We start from the raw sequence: 19,368 nt of genomic DNA on the forward strand, positions 1-19,368 counted from the left end.
GCCTGATACCTGCAGGCTCACAAATGGCAGGGATAGTGTGAGTGGGGACCAGTGTCTCACCACACTGAGCAGCGTGTTCACTGCACACCAACCAGAGCATCAAATCAACCTCACAGAACCAGGTTCAAAACAAGCAAAAAGAAGTGGTGTTTTGTGCAGCAGGTATTAGATGTCCAGAACTTGCTGCCAAAGGAAGTAGTCAGGGTTAAAAGTTTACATGTCTTTAAGAGGAAACTGGGCAAATCCACCTAAGAGAAACCCAATGCAAGCGAATAAATGAATAAAAACTTTGTCTAGATCAGGAAGTCCCTGAGCTGAAAATATTTGGAAGCTGAAAGTTATTAGGATAGAGTATCGTACATGCTTGTCCTATTCTCACGTGCTTACACATCCACTTAATGGCAGTGTTCATGAAGTTAGATAGACTTTTGGTCTGATCTAGTATTGCTCATGATTTTTTTTTTCCCCAGATAAATACCAAAAAGTAGTTTTATGGACCTGTGTCTCTAAATATTGGCAGGACAGGCACTGGTTCCCAACTACGATAGCTGATACAGGGTGGCACACAGAGCAAATTCTGAATAGCAGAGAACTGCAGCACGAGTGAGACATCTGTCAGAGGAGGCAGCCAAGCAGCAACTAGAAGCCATGACACGGGTGAGGTACATCCAGCAGGGTGGCATGTGGTAGCTGACCTCTTCCCTGTGCAGCAGAGCTCTCATCAGCATCTGTCAGTTCTGTGCGGAGACAAATGCCACGCAAGGCACTGCTCTGGAATGGTCCCTGGCCCCTCTTGCACTACAGCCTTTACACCAGGCCTCTTCCAAAACATTTCTGGTGGAATCATTCATTGCAGCAGAGCATATTGCCTGACTAGAAGAAAAGGATTGATGGCTTCAGGAATCACATTTCCTTATCTGTTTAAGGAACATATTGTCACTGCAATGCAGAGCTTTTTATGAATTACTTTGCATTTGCAAATATATGCAGAATATTGTGAGCTAATATTTGGCTTTTTCGTGCTGTATCTTCCATTTAAATTCTTTGAGTAGTATTTCAGCTACAAAACAAGTTATTTCAGATTTCTGCAGTACAGGTCAAGCAGTAAGCCTGTATGTACATGGATAAGGATGCTCCCTGTTAATCACTGAATGCTGTTTTTGAACTTTTATTGTAATAATTCACTCCTGAAGATACTGATGCTCTAGAATCTATGAAAAAAGCATGTATAAAAGCTCTGCCTAATATTCAAAAGTTTCTATATAAGTATCGCTTGTCATCATATAATGAGGACTTTTTAAAAGACATATCATTATAATGTTCTTTTAGTTTGTCATCATTAAAGAATATGATGTACACAGGTGAAAGAATCCGGGAAGGAGAATTCCCACATATTATCACATTGAGAGGGAGAGGTTTACTAGCTCATTAATTGTTCCCTGTTCCCTCATTGCAGAAAGACAAGGTTAACATAATTAAGCACAAGAAAAAAAAAAAAGAATTTCCTTTCTGTCTACAGGGTCTTTCGGCAGTTAATAAATTGCAACATATTTCACTTTGTAGAATGCTTTTGACTGAAGATCTCAGCGTCAAAAAAATTTCCTTTCCTTTTCAGTGCTGGTAAAATCGTAGGCATATTCTCATCTGAACTAATGCCATATTTCATTGCAGCACCTTTGAATTTATCCTGTTACAGAGAGCAGGAACTTACACCGAGTGTCTAACAGAAACAAGCACAACAGTGATGTTGACTCCAGTGAAAAACGGAGAATGGAAAAAGGTTGTCTGCTGCAATTCCTCCAACTGGGCAATATCTTGCTGTGATAGGACTAATCATGCTCCTAGCGGAAGACAGTATATTCTCAGGGCTATTCTGTTAAATTGAAAAACACAGCATTAATCCAAAGTTCAAGACTTCTGAGTAGGCATCAGATCTGTTAGAGTCTTTGTAAGGATATATCATTACCAATCTTTTTTTTCTTTTCTCTTTGCAGTTTGCTATCCCAGAAGACACCCCTGAACTAGCTGCTTTTTTACATAATTCCTCAATTCCCCATTACATCAGGAGAAGGGAGGTTGCAGTGGCAGAACCTCAAAGGAAAAACTCTGCAAAAATGCTGGTAAGATTACTGAAATCTCTGACCTGGGACTACACATACAGCTCAGTCCAAAAGGCTGTTGGTTTGATAGCAGCTGATTTAGAGACGTTTTAATGTTATTCTACCTGCTTTTTAACCTCTCATTTTAAAATACTGTTTATTTTATGTAACATGGTGCCACAGGTTAAAGATTCACTTGATGGATTTTTGCATTAAAGATCTTGCAGGCCAAACTGCTGTCTGTCCTGCTCCTGGCTGAGGGCAAACAGACCCCATGGACCCCCACTCTCCCCTGAGGGCACTTCAGGGCAGATTTAGGGAACAGGCCCCTGTCCTGCACATAGCACATCGCTCTCTTATGGCCATGGTCTCCACTGGCTAAATCTCATTCTTTGGCTTTGGAAATGCAGGTCTCCTTGTTAAGCCGACTGCTGGGGATCTGGCCCTTTCCTTAGGAGTAGCTCACACTTGAAATTAACATTTTCATGTGAAGTGATAGCTCTGACATACAAGTACTTTGGAGTGTATTTGTTCCCCCACAGTAAATACTTACCATATGCTCCACATTGCTACCACAGTGTTACGGGGAACACACTCACAAGTGAACCCGTTGCAAACTACAATCGCTGCTGATTCTTTTACCAACCTAATATCCTGCAAAGGACGTGACTGCACTGGGGCTAAAGAAAAAATGCATAAGGTCTTGAAGATATGCCGTTCTGTACCACAGAACACCTAATCCATTCTTCAGTAATGCCTAAGTCTCAGTTATCTTTATCAGTCATATGACTCATATGCTGCCAACGCAGAAATTACAGCAAGAACTAAGAGTGGTTTACCAAGTTCATAACCATATACTGTGTCTGCAACTTATTACTCACTTCAAAATATGAGTCAGAGATCTTTCAGCTGTTTGGTCTAGACAGACACTAGTCAACGGAGTACACAGAAACATAAAATTGGCCTCTGTGATGAGCAGTCTTCTAGGATAATATGGTTTTGATAAGCACAAATTGAGATAGGGCTGGGTTCAGTGCCTATCACTGCACGTATAGCAGGGCTTTCTGTTCAGGATGGACACAGGAAAGCAAGCCAATATATCATTTGTTCAGTGAAGTGGGTCACCCAGTTCCATATGTCTTCAGCATTATGTACTACAGATCAAAAGATGTTATTTTTTGACTCAGTGAAAGTATTCATGGAAGGTGAACATTGTCTCTGAAAATGATTGGTCCAAAAATTATTTTGGTCAAATTTTTTCTTTTTTTGGTCAGAAGCTTTAAGATATATTTGTTTTCCTCAAAGCCAGCAAAAGGACAAGGGGTAATGGGCACAAATGGAAACACGGGAAGTTCCATCTCCATGTGAGGAAGAACTTCTTTACTGTGAGGGTCACAGAGCCCTGGAACAGGCTGCCCAGAGAGGCCGTGGAGTCTCCTTCTCTGGAGATCTTCCAAACCCACCTGGATGCCACCCTGTGCCACATGCTCTAGGTGTCCTTGCTGGAGCAGGGGGTTGGATGAGATGGTCTCTAGAGGTCCCTTCCAATCTCAACCATTCTGTGATTTTCACAGAGAGGAAAAAAATACTCTAAGAAGCTCTTATTCTACTTACACTGTTTATTAAACATTTGATTTCTGTTCCATTAATTCTAATGTTAAAACGTTCTGGAAGGGCTAAATCCATTGCTAAAAAAAAAGTAGAAGTACATGCTTAAGTCCTAAAATGTCAGCCAAAAATAGGCTTTTTGCATACTAATGATTTATTTTGTTAATACAAGTTTTTGTCCACAACGATTAGCAAAGACAGCCCTTCTCATTCTTGCAGGATAAGTAAATCTGGCTAGAGAAAGTTTAAATATGAAAAATATACAAAAATAAACAAATAAAATAAACAAATCCTCTGAAATATTCATTTTAAACAAAGTTTTAAACAAGGTTTATAGTTGCAAGTTTCCAAGTTTACAGTTTCATTTTCAGGAGGATTTAGAAAACAGTGATTAAGCACATAGCTGTTACATAGAGATTTGTGGGGAATGCTGTCTGTAGAGTTGCAGGATTTCTTAAGGATGTTTCCAGATCCCATATGTCCCTCACCGTGACAGTTTCTGAAATGCAACCCTCGGTAGAGCAGCCATTCTCACTCTCCTTAGGGGAGGTACCTGTGAGAGCTTGCTTTGCTTTCAAGGTCACAAGACTTTCTCTCATGAAGGTCAATATGAGGGAAGGAAGGTCTACTTTTTTATAAAAATGTGACTCAATTAAACTCCCAACCTTTTACCATTCAGTTAAAGAAAAACATGTGTATATGTACATTTATACATTTTTCAGAACCATGGCACACCTTTAATTATTTCTTTAAGAGAACTGCCTTCTTTCCTGTAACACATACATCCCCATCATTTCTTTGATTACCCCGTGGGACTCTCCTCGTTCCACTGAGTGTATTCCAGTGAGCTTCTAACCTTCTCGCTGACACTCTTGGGCAGTATTTAACAGAGTATATCGTTTTGACTTGCATTGCTTGACTTTTGCCTTCAGTCCTGTGTATGAGCCAAAATCACTGCTCATCTGGAATGTTTCATGGACCACAAGCTTAAAACAGAGCAACTAATGCATATTAGCAATTGTTCTGGCTGCTATCACATAAATATCAGTAAGAACTGGGGGAGTCAGAAGAGGGGAAAGATTTAAGAACATAAACACAGAGAAAAAGAAGAAATGACAAACATAGAAAATGCATATGCTTCAAAGGTTGGTAAGTGCTTGGACATTTTAAGAGTTCTTTAAAACAAATTGTTGAAATTTGTTGCTTTTATTTTCATTCTTATAGGTAACTAGTTGTATTCATTGGTGGCACAAAAGAATCTTTGCTGGTTTTATAGATCTCACATGAGATCACTCATGTATTTTATTAGCTGAAATTTTTGATTTTAAAAGGCTTTACTCTTCAAGGCAAAGTTGATTTGTTTGCTAATAAAATGCTTTTGTAAGTTATTTCTTAGATTTTAAGACATAGGTATGACTTCCTTTTATTTTGTACACAGAACTGTACAAATGTGAGGTGTATCCTGATTTCCTGCACTGTGGGACAACTGGAGAGAGGGAAGAGTGCAGCGTTAAAAATCAGGTCCCGGCTATGGGCTGAAACGTTCCTGCAGGTAAGAACGTCAAAAATCTCTTTCTATATATACAGACCCCTGCCTCTCTTGTTTTTAAATAGATATTTAAAGTTTAAATGACAAATGTGAAAGGCCCAAAAGTAAATGCTTTTTGACATAACTTTAAAAACAACATCTCACAAGTTCCTATTTACATCACGTACATGCTGCTTACTTCTCCTTCTTTCATTACTAGTATCTCTCAAATTCATGTCCTGAATCTTTCCTGAAAATTCAAATGTGGTTTTTAAGCACCTTTCCTACTTTTGTCTATACTTTCTTATGCCCAAGTCAAAATTCTACTAGGTTTCCATAATGTGCTCTGCATCCACATGTTTCCTGGTGAAATAACTGTTTTGGGGCCAGATAGCTGATGGTGTACACTTTGTGCCCAGCTTAAAAGTTGATTGATACTCATTCTCCATTAACTTAGGGAAAAGTATTATCTATTAATTAGGCTTATATGGCATATAATATTCACATGAAGTCGAACTCTGACCTCCTACAAAAAAAAAAAAAAAAAAAAAAAGATAGTGCAGACCACAGAAAGGATGAGCTCCTGCTTGCAAACAGTTGCATTTCCAGCTTTGCTGCTGTCAGGATTATATTTACAGTGCATCAGGCAGCAGTATTGTGCTATGAGTTGTTATCTCTGCAGCTGGCCATGCGCCTGTAATAGTTTTTGCTTGTCATCGACTTGTCTCTTTTTACAGTAGTATTACATGCATTTGCCAGTGTGTTCTGCTGAGATGTCCTGATGAAGAAATCCTCTCTATGAATTATGCGTAGGCTATTGAAAAGATAAATATATTGCAATTTGTCTTTGGAAAAAAAAAAAAAAAAAATACCATGACATACTGAGATCTGAAATGTGCAGCTTTCCAGACATACATTGCTTCACATAGCACTTCTCTGAAAGGTATCTTTTTTCTTAGACTATTTTAAAGTACTGTGCATGAGAGATGGATGACAGAGTATCAGCACTCTGGGCTTGGATAAATATCTTTAACACTTTGCAGTACATTGATAAATTTACAATTCAGTTTGCTGTTCCAAGGAAATAATTGCAGAGTCTTTCTTGATCAAACTGATTGATTGTCTCCTTCCTTATTCAAGTAATTCAGAATCGTTCAATCTTTTTGCCTGGAATGCAAGAGCCTTCCTGAGTTCTCAGTAGTTGTGGGAGAAAGATGATTTATTCCCATAGTGCCTCTGACCCTTGCAAGAGAAGAATGGAGAATGGTCAGCTTACTACAGGCGTTTTAAATTTAGCTCCTCACACCTTTTGAATTAATCTCTCCCTGTCTTCAAATGTAAATGTAGCTAAAAGAAATTCTGCTTCTGTTAACTTGCTTTCCTGGAGAAATGAGGAAGTAGTTGGAAGTGTATTTTGCCTATGTTGGAAGCCAGGTGAATAGCTAAGTAATGAGTCTGAATTTGGATGCCTGGGTCCCTTCTAGTGTACTTAACTGGGCAAGTGGGTACTGAAATGATTATTTGAATAGTCCTTTCTATCTGTCAAAAATAAGATCATATTCTGTGTTTCTTCTGCAACAGCTAATATCACCACCAAAACCTACAAGAGAGTGTACATGCTTGAGAGATTGCCATGATTCCTTCCAAGCGCAGTGACAAAGGACTTACTTAGAGATATCAAATGAATTAATTTTGATTTGTCCATATGCTTTTTTTTCTATGAACCATCAAGATCACAGTCAGTTTTCATATGTACCGTTCACTTGCCTTAATAAAAATATGATGCTTTTAGGAGGAGTCATATTTAGCAGCTACCACAGATATTTTTCAGAGGCAAGGCTGGGTGTGCTGCATTTGGGCTTGTTCAATGTGTCATATACTAGTGGGAAAAAAGCGCCTTTTTTTCAAATTTAAGCACCAAAGCTTGGCAGCTTGGATGTACTTTTATCCTTGTAATTCTGGGTAGGAGATCTTTTAGGGTAAGCTTATGCAGAGGTCTTGCAGAAGTTTGTACAGAAAATACAGTATATGAGGATCTCTGTATTCACTGTAGATACATGCCTTTAAAAAAATGCAAAGGGAAATCTAATTACAATTTTATCAAATTCCAGTAAAAGGATGTTTGACCTTTGACCTCTGGACTCTGGCTAGCCCAAGTCAGTTCAGAACAGAAGTCAATCAGTTCCCTGTTTCTAACCCACAGAGACAGCCAGAGAGCCCTTAGCCTTGGCTGGCGCCGTTAGCCATAACTGTGACCACTGCAGTGTCCAAGCAGTGTCACAGCTCAACTTTCCCCACCTTCTTCACCAAGCCAAAAATAAAACATAGCTACCTTATTGAAAACTAGACCTGTGACATTCAGGATCCAACCACATTTTTCTGTTCATCATTCTGTTGGTGATACAGTTATTTTTGTAAAGGGCTAAAGCTTTGTCTTGGGGAAAAAAAAAAAAAGCAAGCAAACAAACACATAAAATCCTTTGCATAGATCCTAGACATCAAGTTTTTAAGCTGTTTACAGCTATTTCATTGGCAGTTGGTCTCATTAGTCTGGGAATTAGTCTCAGTTAGACTGGGATTTTTTGTAAGTCCAATTTAAAATGTAACAAAACTATCAATTAGAGATTAAAGTTAAACATGTTAAACGAGAAATAGAAAGTGGTTCTCTGAGTTTTCTGATTGTGACTGAGGAAGTGTAGCCATTTCACAAAACTAGTTACAGAAGAAATTGTCTCCTTTGCTTAGTGTCTCATAATCAAGATAGAATCTTTTTCTAGAGTATGAGTGTTAGTCAGCCTCGCTAATTAGATTCAGAGTATGAAATTCTATGACATGTTTAATGCAGGAGAAATGGGTCTCATCTTACTTAATTTTAGTCATTTAAAGTTAGATACCAAAGCTGGTTGTCCACCACTCTGCCGCCAGTGGCAAGACAGAGCAGCAGCTCAAGAGGATGTTTGATCTATCTGGTTTGAAGCACCCTTCTCTGCTCTCCTCTTGACAAAGATGGTGGCATAGGATCACAGATGCATGTCACGGCACAGTGAGTGCAGGTGTGCAACCACACCAGGATCTGCAGGCCCTTTGGCACCTCATTCCCCTTAGTAAGCCCTGTTTTCTGTACTTGTGCCTTGCTTCTCTTACGGAGCTCAAGGCAGAGGTGGGACCTTGCACCAGCTTGAGGGCAGGGATGGGATGGCTCCCTGTGCCAGAGACTCCATGGCAAATGCTCCCACAAACACATCTTTTTTCTTACTCCACTGTCCGTACATACTCAGACTATCAAACTAGATAATTTTATCTGTTTCAGCAGTTTGACCGTGATAATTTTATCTATTTAAGTATTTCTGCTCCCTTCAGATATCCACAAAGTCAACTGCAAGCTCAGAAAGCTCTGCTTAAAGCAATAGGATGTTTTTCCAATTAAAAAGAAAAAAAGAAAAAAAGAAAAAGTAATGCTCAGAAAACTTTGGCATCCTCTCTATTATGTCTAAAAAGCTTCTGGAAGAAGTAAACCCTGTTTCACATGCAAACTTATCTAATGGGAAGAGAGATAGAGGGAACAGTGTGATAGAGGATCTGGTTGCCTTCCTCCCACTCACCTCAAAACAGTTCCCTTTTCAGAGCCCCTTTTCAAATTAACAGTTATGTAGCCATTGCCATAAAAGACTGCAGAACATAATTAATTTCCTAAAAAGGGCATCATCTGCTCTTAGTAAGCCTGTAAATTTCTAGTTCCCAAGATTATTCCAGGAATAAAGCAAAATGCAAACCAAAAAACTACTGCTTTTAGCTGGGCTGAACTCTACAGATTCAAGCTGAGGATTAAAATACAATTCAAATAACCAGGTTATGGTGATTCTGAACCAGGAAGGCATCAGAGGCCAGACTGAACCCCGCAGTTGTGGTTCTGCATGGAAACTAAGAGGAAATGGTGCTCTCCCTTCAACAACATCCCAGGATCTTTGTACATGCAGTTAATGAAAAGAATTTGTATATGCCAAAAAAGCAGGATAATGGTAACATGCAGCATTCTCCAGATGTGTTACAATCTAATTGAAGATAGGCTGATCTGCAGAGGAAAGTGTTTGGGCTTGTTAACACCTAAGCAAAAGTTGTCACAGTGAACAATATTTTATTCTCATAGATTTGCTAATGCAAACCTGATAAAAATTTGATATGATGTATTTAAGATTAAGATAATCTATGTTTCTTATTGAGGTTGTATGGATCAGCCGATAAGTTATAGTACCACAAAAGGTCAGTCATGTATTGAGTGACTGCTTCCTCCTTCACTTAGTTTAACTGACAACAGCTGACCCCTTTGCCTCTAGACAGTTGTAATCTGTCACCTTGAAATCCCAACTCCCATTACGAATAGCAGTTATATGATGTGCAATGATTAGACATGTTTGAGTAAACAAAGCAGCCCAAATTTTCCAACCAACCAGTGAAGACAGAGACGTTGTGCAAAGGCCAAGAAGAATCACAGGCGTTTTTGGATTAACTTCAAAGCCAGGCTGTAAATATGAACTCTCTACTAAAGCTGACTTTTGGATTCAGACTTGCTGATGTAGCAAATGATAACCTGATTCGTACAGAGAAGAAACAAGCGTACGTGGTTATGTTACGTTATGTTCTTTTTTTTTCTTTTTGTGCCTGCATTTGTCTAATCATGGTATGTCTGAGTCAACAGAGGGAGATCCAAGGGATCTTGCCCAGTGTTCTTTGAACTTAGATGGACACTTTTTAATGGAAGATGAAGGAGCTCAATAGTAAAACATCTGTTTTGAAAATGCATTTCCAAATGATGAATTTGTACCATCTGTTGGGCTTGTGACGTTCTTCCAGGCTCTGAGCTCTTTGGACACTTACAAAATGGTGCGAAGTGGAACTCAGCTCATTCTTGAGCCTGTTTTAGGTTGTTGAATGTTCCTCACAGCACTAATGCATCTCCCTTCAGGAGCCCCTGTGGAGGCAGAAATGCAGAAAAACCATGGAGGGTGTGCGAGGCTCCCCAGAGGTTTGCAGTTTATTTCAGTTTATGCCTGCATCACTGAATATAATTTTATTGTTCCTCCCTTGGCTTTTGTGCAGATCCAGATAAATGAATTTTACATTCATGACTGCATGAATTTGAATAGCTAGAAAAAAGAAGAATCTAGTTTTAATATGGGGAAGCTGAAAAGTAACAGAAACATGGCAGCCACTTTGCAAGCAGCTTTAGAATACAAACCCATATTTTAGCTTCTCTGTCAAGTGTTTGGTTTTTCAGTGCCTCTGCACAGTTACTGTTGCTCTTTCTTCTTAGATGTGTAAATACAGCAATAGATACTTGATATAATAAAGGTAATGAGAGCTGCAGCACTCATATCTTAGAGGCCCATCCCCACACTGGATTCCAAATGCCAAAACTAAAGTCCCTAGACTCATTTTAGAGCATACAGAGAGGATGAGGTACCTCAGAAAGACAGACAAATTGACCTATACTAACCATCAGAGTGGTGTGGGAAGCTCTCCCCTTTCAGGAAGATGGATACGCAAGTCAGGGTTAACCAGGGATACAATCAAAAATGAGTTTTTTAACAAATTAATATAAGAATGAATCACTACTGTCTGCGTTTATGTAAGCTACTCTATTTGTTGGCAGTTGTTCAGGTTTTCAGAGGTGTGAGTCAAAGAAAGCATGCTAACGGATTCTCAAAGCACATACTTAAAATGTAACACCATATTGCTCAACTTCTCCTCTCTAAAGTGTGCCAGGCTTCAAGGAAATGAAGGAAAATAAGTTTTAATCAAGCAGGGAAAGGATTGTTGCAACTGCACTGAACTCTCTATGCAACAGACATCAGTGCTGTGCGGGCCTCTCGCACCCCTTATGGAAAACCTGGGGGTGGCTTACCTCCCTGAACTGCCTGTGCACCAATGCAGTTAGCACAGGGAATAAACAGGAGGAACTGGAGATTTGTGTGTGCTTACAGGGTCATGATCTCCTTGCAATTACAGAGACATGAGGGGAGAGCTCATATGCCTGAAGTGCTGTCATGGATGGCTATGTGCTTTTTAGCAAAGATGATCTAGAAAGGCAAGGTGTGGGAGTTGCTTTTTATGTGGGAGAGCAACCGAAAGGTATGGGAGCTCTGCCTAGGGGTGGATAAGAGCGAGTTGAGAGTTGTTGGAAAGGATTAAAGGGCAGGCTAACGTGGGAGACACTGTTGTGTTTACTATAGGCCACCTGATCAGGATGAGGAAGTCCATGAGGCTTTCTATGGACACATGGAAGTAGCCTCACATTCACAGGCCCAGGCCCATCATGAGTTGGTGGAGCTCAGAATCCAGCAAGGAAGAAGCAGGGGAATGACTAAGATTGCAGCTCTGGACTTCAGGAGGGTCTACTTTGGCCTCTTCAGGGACTTACTTGGAGGAATCCCATGGGCTAGGGCCCTAGAAGGAGAGGGGTGGGAAGTCCAAGAGAGCTGGCTATTATTCAAGCATCACTCCCTCAAGATCAAGATCAGTGCATCCCTGTGAGTATGAAGTCAGGCAGAGGGGACAGGAAATCTGAGTGGATGAGCAAGGAGCTCCTGGCAAAACTTCAACAGCAGAAAGAAATATACCGAACATGGAAAAAAAGACACATAACTTGGGAGAAATATAGCAGTGTTGTCAGGGTATGCAGGGCTGCAATGAGGAAGGCCAAAACTCTTTTGGAATTAAATCTGGCAAGGGATGTCAAGGACAACAAGAAGGGCTTCTTCAAATACATCAGTAGCCAAAGGAAGACCAGGGAAAATGTGAGTCTGCCAATGAATGGGGTGGATGCCCTGGTTACAAAAGACACAGAAAAGACAGAGTTACTGAAAGACATCTTTGCTTCAGTCTTTACTAAGTTCAGCTGTCAAGAATCACAGTCCTTGGACACAAGAAAGGAAGTCTGGAGAAAAGAAGACTTGCCCCTGCTTGAGCAAGATTGGGTTAGAGATCTCTTGGGCAAACTTGACAACCACAAATCCATGGGCCCTAAAGGGATGCACCTAAAAGTGTTGCAGGAGCTGGTGGATGTTATTGCTAAGCCACTTTTCATCACCTTTGAAAGGTCATGGATAACAGGAGCGGTGTCCGAAAACTGGAAGAAAGCCAGTGTCACACCAATCTTCAGAAAGGACAAGGAAAAGGAGACACACAGCTATAGGCGAGTCACCCCTGGAAAGGTGATGAAACAGCTCATCCTGGATGTTGTCTCTAAGCATGTGGTGGACAAGAAGGTGATCAGGATTAGTCAGCATGGATTCACCAAGGGGAAATGATGCTTAACCCCCCTGACAGCCTTCTGTGATGGAATGGATAGGTGAGAGGAGAGCTGTGACTTGACTCCAGCAAGGCTTTTGACACCATCTCCCATAACATCCTCATAGGCAAGCTCAGAAACTGTGGGTTAGACGAGTGGACAGTGAGGCGGATTGAGAACTGGCTGGATAGCAGAGCTCAGGGGATTGTGATCAGTGGCGCAGTCTACCTGGAGGCCTGTGGCCAGCAGTGTGCACCAGGAGTCTGTACTGGGTCCAGTGCTGTTCAATTTATTCATCAGTGACCTGGATGAAGGCACAGAGTGCACTCTCAGCAAGTTTGCTGATGATACAAAACTGAGAAGAGTGACTGGAGCACCAGAAGGCTGCGCTGTCATTGAGAGGGATTTGGACAGGCTGGAGAGTTGGGCAGAGAGAAACCTCATGAGGTTCAGCTATGGCAAGTGCAGATGCTGCACCTAGGGAGGAATAACCCGAGGCACCAGTACAGGCTGGGGGTGACCTGCTAGAGTGTAGCTCTACACAGAAGGACCTGCGCGTCCTGGTGGACAAGTTAACCATGACCCAGCAATGTGCCCTTGTGTCCAAGAAAGCCAATGGGATCCTGTCCTGCATCAGGAGGAGTGTTGCCAGCAGGTCAAGGGAGGGGATCCTACCCCTCTACTCAGCTCTGCTGAGGCCGCATCTGGAGTATTGTGTGCAGTTCTGGGCTGTCCAGTACAAGAGAGACATGGAGCTACTGGAGAGAGTCCAGCACAGGACTATAAACATGATCAGGGGTCTGCAGCATCTCTCTTGGGATGATAGGCTGAGAGAGCTGGGCCTGTGTAGCCTGGAGGAGAGAAGGCCTGAGGGGATCTTTTTGTGTACAAATACTTTAAGGGAGGGTGTCAAGAGGATGGGGCCAGACTCTGTTCAGTGGTGGCCAGTGATAGGAAAAGAGGCAACAGCCACAAACTTAAGCACAGGATGATCCACATGAATTTGAGGAAAAACATTTTGACTGTGAGAGTGACAGAGCCCTGGAGCAGGTTACCCAGAGAGGTTGTGGAGTCTCTTTCTCTGGAGATCTTCAACACCTGCCTGGACACAATCCTGTGCAACGTGCTGTAGGTGACACTGCTTGAACAAGGGAGTTGGCCTAGATGACCTCCAGAGTTCCCTCTCAGCCTTAATCATTCTGTGATTCTGTGAAAATTTCACTTGCAGCACACAACTTATAGCAAAGAAAGTACCTGCCTTTCAGCTAGAATACCTTCACTGGGCTACAGCTAACAAGAGAAAAAGAAGTCTTTCAGAAAACTTAAACTGTGCTCCATAGAGGCAGTGGAACTGAGTCATTCTGGAGAGTCTTTCCAGTAGCTAAACTCTCAAACATACAAAAAAAAAAGAGATAACCTGTCACTTCTTGCAGCTGCTGAAAACATTTTATTCCTCTTATCTTCAAACTAGCTGCACTTGGACCAGTTTTTCCATGCAGTTTAGTTTTCACTTTGACTAAGCTGTCTCAAAATGCCTTTGTTTCAGTGAGGTTTCAGGCCTCTGCCTGGGCTTCCCTTAGAAATCATCAACATGCTGCTGGAGCCTCCTTCTAAATGTTCCACATGTTTTATGCTCTTCCCACATTATTTCTAAGTTTGTCTCAACAGTATTTAGAGAGCAATACTGCATTGAATATTTATGGGAAATACTTGCTTTTGTTTCCAGATGCTTCTGTGTCTCACAACTGTTAAAGAAAACGGAGATTTCAGTTCAAAATTCTGTTCATGAAACCCAAGTGTATATACAAAGAGCCTTAATAAATACACCACCAGGGATCTACCACCCAAGCAACAGAAGGGATGGCCATGTTTTACCTGCTTGCTAGGACACTGGCAAACAGCTGTATCAGTGATGTGGGCGAGAGCAGGCTCTGCTTGCTCTACTACTGTGGGAACTTCAAAAGACCAATGTAGCTTGGACTGGACTCCCTACTGTTGGTCATTAGGCGCTGGCCAAATTCCTCCTCCTCTTTGCCATAACTACATCCCCAGCTTGAATTGCAAACCACAGATCCTGCTGATTTCAGTAAACACTGAATATTTAAACATGTGCAATTTAAAAATGACATGGTAAAGAAATGCTGTTTCTCAAGAATGACTTAGGAAATGTAAGCATGGCTGTAGGACAGACAGCTGCCTGTATTTAAGGTACAAGTAAAAAATCTTTATCCAGCAATGCAGACCACAGTCACTGCATGAAAGCCCTTTGCCACAACACCTGTGCCACTGTGAGTGCTGGAAGAATGCTCTCCAGTGCTCTGTAGTCTTCTATATTCTCCATTCTCATAAAGCAATGCAGATGTACAGCATTTTCAGGATCTTAATGATGGGCTGAGGAGGGTTGACAGCTCTGGGCACAGCCCAAGGCTATTAACTCCAGGCAAGATTAATCCACAGGAAATGCTCTTCTCTGAGGTTCTTATTGCTGATATAAGCTGAAAATGAAATAAGCCATACACAAGTAGGTGAAAGGAGGAATTTCTTTTTCCATAGATGTCGTGTCCTCTCTGTCGGGTGTTTCAAGAGGGTTAATGCTGCTTACCATACCTTAGCAAGTGAACTGTGTGAATCAATGTTCTATTGTTTACTCTTTTTGTAACATAGCAGATTCTGTCCTCTTCATTATAGATTACTTTTATATATCAATTCAGAATCCTCCTTAATATGAGTTGCTTAGAGTTGAAATCAGCTTTCTCAGGAAAAGGGAGTTCTGAATTCCTGAGTGCAAATCCTTGCACAACTCCAGAAAATGACAGGGCTTTGCCTAAGATATCTATTGCTGTGGAATAAAAGATAAAGAATACTTTGAGTTTGAAAATGGAAAGTAATTGGTGTGATAAAAAAATATATATTTTTCTGAAAGCCATCTCACAGATATTAAGTACGATAAAAGTGTATAAAAAATATCTGTTTGCCAAGTCTAGTGTTTAATCTGTCTGATTTTATTGCTAATATTATTTCAAACACTACTGATGATAGAAAATGTAGTTCCCTTTAATAGAAGCCATTTAGGTTAAGGAGCTGATTTAACTATCATTGTATAGTCACTTAAGGCAGTTTTCTTAATATTGTTCATTCCTAACATTGGCCCAAAGGAGAGTTTAAATGTTTTGATATTAAGCATTCGGCTCCTCTCAATATTTTAAAAGAACAAGGTTATGTCAAGCCAAATGAATTCCAGAAGGCAATAAATATTCTGGCTTCATATTGCCAATAAATACTCTCACATATTCAAAAAGAAAGACAGTAAAAACAAGACAGTAGGGACAAGGCAAATAGCAAGATCACAGCCCCAGAATTCAGGAGAGCAGACTTTGGCCTGCTCAGGGATTTCCTCAGCAGAATTCTGGGGGAGTAGGTTGTAATGAGAAGGGCTCCAGGAGAGCTGGCTGATTTGCAAGGATCACCTTCTCCAAACTCAAAAATGGTCCATCCTATTGGGCAGGAAATAGAACAAATATCTACTCATTTACCCTCAGTGGAGGAGGATCAGGTTATATACAAGTCCATGGGACCTGATAGGATGCACCCACAAGTGCTAAGGCAGCTAGCCGGTGTGAGAGTATTCTTGATAATATTTGAGAGGTCATGGCAATCAGGGAAGATTCCTTCCTGACATCCAGAAGAAAGCAACTATCTTGGCATATCTTCAGGACAGGCAAGAAGGAGGATCCAGAGAACATGCCAGTCAAACTTACTTCAATCTCTAGGAGGAAAATGGAGGGCACTATCTCTAAGATCACTGTAGACAAACTGATGAAATATGGGCTAGGTATATGGACAATGAGGTGGACTGAAAATTGTCTGAACTCCCAATCTCAAAGTACTGTGATCAGTGGCACAAAGCCCAGTTGGAGACCAGTCACTAGTGGTGTGCCCCGGGGGATGATACTGGGACCAGATATGTTTAAAATCTTCTTTAATGACCTGGATGATGGGGCAGAGTGCCACCTCAGCAAGTTTGCAGATGACAGAAAACTGGGATGAGTGGTTCATACCCCAGATGGTTGTGTCACCATGTGGACCTTGACAGGCTAGAGAAATGGGCAAACAAGACCCTCATGAAGTTTAACAGAGGCAAATACCAAGTCCACCACCTTGGGGAGAATAATCCCAGGCACAAGTAGAGACTGGGACTGGGCTACCTGGAGAGCAGTTTTTCAGACTGAGAGGTAATGTCTTTGATGCAACAGGAAATCGCAGAGAGACAGAACACCTGCCATGGAGCAAAGGGCTTTGGGAAGTCACCTAGAAGCTGAATCTTGTCAAAGAAGTAATACTCTTAAGTGTGCCAGAAACAGACAGACGGCAAAGGAGTTTTGTGGAAGATGATTTGAGGAGTGGCAGTGATGTACCAAACACACTAGATACAAATACAGTAAATAAAATAAACAGAAAGATGTACCTGGGGTTGAAAGACTTAAATGATTAATTAAGTGCTATATAGCATAACTTGCAACCCAAGTGCCTAGGAAATATTCTTAAAATGGAAATTTATTGTGCTTCTTTTACATGGTTGTTAAAACTAATATGAATAGAGAAGATCATAAATGTTTTTCTGTACTTCCATGTTAGTCAGCCTTGAAAATGGGGGAAAGTTCATAAATGCTTGGAGTTTATTATTATTATTAAGGTAATCAAACTTTGCAACATGGATAAGGCAGACTTTGCACTTGGCTCAGGTTACTGGCATAATTTAAAGCCCATGCCAGTTCGTTTCTTGGCCAATCAGTGTAATGCAAGCCACTGGTGCCAGATTGGAGGACTGCTTTAGTTACAAGGCTCTATTTTTCCATAAATCTTCTATGGAATATGATCGTTGGATTCTGGTCATCACATTACAGAAATGATTGAGGTAGGTAGAAAGAATGATAAAGAATATCTCATATAAAAGATTAAAATTGTTTACCTCACAGAGTCTAATGCAAGTGGATATAATGATAGTGAGAATTCATCGTTCTTATGTAATGCTCTTCAGACCATATCAAAGTTCTTTTAAAGGAGATCCCTATCATTACGACTGTTTTACATGGAATGGGATATAGAAGATAAGCCACATACAGTGTCGCCCATCAAAAAAAGTTGCAGAGGGAGAATTAGAAACAGGTTTCTTGAGTTCCAGGGAAGTATGGCAACCACCCAGCGTCTGTTCTTGAGATAAAACAAGAGAAAGAACGTGCAGATAGAAAGCGGGATCTTCTCCATGTAATAAAAGACCATTCAGTGAAATTAAAATATACCAAATTCAGAGTGAACTGAGAGTTTTACCTGGTGTACTTGATGCACAGGTAAAGTAAGCATAAGGTTCCAATATGTTACCAGGTCCTTGATGTTCCCAGCCTTCAGAAGTAATGCTATTAGGATACCATTGATTCCAGAGCTCAGGTTTCAAAATATGTATACAAGAAAATACTTCTGTCCATTGCAGTAAGTTTTGCTACATTATTTTAAGTGACATGGACTTTGACATGTCAGGGCTCAAGCCAATTCATGATGGATTTAGGCAAATATTTTTCCAGTGAACATATTAGCTCACAGCTAGCATCTGGGAGCAGTTTGCCCAATACAGGACATTACGGTCAAGGTAACAGAACATACTGGTCAGGTGTGTGTGCCAATTCCTACCTGGCTTCCAAATGAGCAGAAAGCACTGATGAAAAAAAACACAGAATGAGTTGCATGATGTAATGGGTTTTAGTCTTTCTAAAACAGGGAGGTTAATACCTAATCTAATCATGAAAGAAAGAGAGATATATATTGTTTTACCTGCACATCTTTGATTTGTTGAAGTGCTTAATGAGAGCTATATAAATATTTTACCAAGCAGTGGGTTAAGCACTGACTACTATACATTCCTATTGCAGTTGCACTGCGTAGTTAAAAAAAAAAAAAAGAGAAAGAAAGAAAAGCTGAGTTTTTCTGGTTGTTTCGAACTCTACTACAACAGGAAATCCATCACATTCTCTGATGAGAAAGCACAGCCATTCCACTGATAGCAACAGGGATTTCTGCCAGGTTGGTTTCAGCCTGGATCTGGAAGACTTCTCAAGAGACCTTTGGTTTGTGTTGGGTCTGGGGAGCAGAGTCAAGGTTTTAAAACAGACACCCCATAAACCTCCTCTCTGCTTCAAGCCCACCATTATCCTGTTGCAGAGAGAAATATGAGGACTAACTGAATGTGCCTTTCTACAGATTAAACCCTTGTTCCCTGCTCTGAACATGCAGTATTTTATTTCAGCTTTATGTTTTAGTATGTGTTTGTCTTGCATTCCCAGGACTGCTCTACCCTTTACCAAAGGAATCCATCTTTGCCTTAGAAAATCAGTTGTCTTTATACAGCTTATATCTCATAATGCTTTCAGGTATAAACATGTTTTTTAATAATTTCCTTTTTTATGTAATTTCAGAGAAAAAATTATCACTATACTCTTTTTTCCAATGTGTCCTTTGAAGTTAAGAAGATGCCATATAAAGTGCAGCCAGCAAAACTCCCAGAGGGAAGCATAGCAGTAAGTAACATGAAAATGGTATCATTGTGTGGAGCGTGTGTCGTCCTAATCATTCTGACCATTTGGTCATTCTAGTCACAGCGGTTAAGGTGTTTATGCATGAAAATATTGAGATCAGTCTTTCTTGTCTTCCTAGTGTAAATCCCTGAAATAATATCTAAAGGAAATATCTTTATCGCTTTCTGTGGGAGTTACTGATATATGATACTAGTTCCATTTTAAGTAATTGCTTAGTCATCAACATGTGGACTATTTTATTGCAATTGGAAGGATTTT

The 19,368-nt window shown here is 40.6% G+C and overlaps 1 protein-coding gene across 1 annotated transcript in view; it reads left to right on the forward strand.

Annotated features, from left to right (window-relative positions):
• Positions 1–19,368, forward strand: part of ITGA8 (integrin subunit alpha 8) — a 98,315-nt gene that overhangs the window by 68,912 nt on the left and 10,035 nt on the right. Inside the window, exons 26-28 of the mRNA XM_010224792.2 lie at positions 1,995–2,120; positions 5,146–5,259; positions 18,991–19,092. Of these exons, the coding sequence (XP_010223094.2) occupies positions 1,995–2,120; positions 5,146–5,259; positions 18,991–19,092 (342 nt within the window). The remainder of the gene's footprint in view (positions 1–1,994; positions 2,121–5,145; positions 5,260–18,990; positions 19,093–19,368) is intronic.

This window comes from Tinamus guttatus, unplaced genomic scaffold (assembly GCF_059628265.1).
Source record: "Tinamus guttatus ecotype Peru unplaced genomic scaffold, ASM5962826v1 Tinamus_guttatus_pri_ptg000509l, whole genome shotgun sequence".
NCBI lineage: Eukaryota > Metazoa > Chordata > Aves > Tinamiformes > Tinamidae > Tinamus > Tinamus guttatus.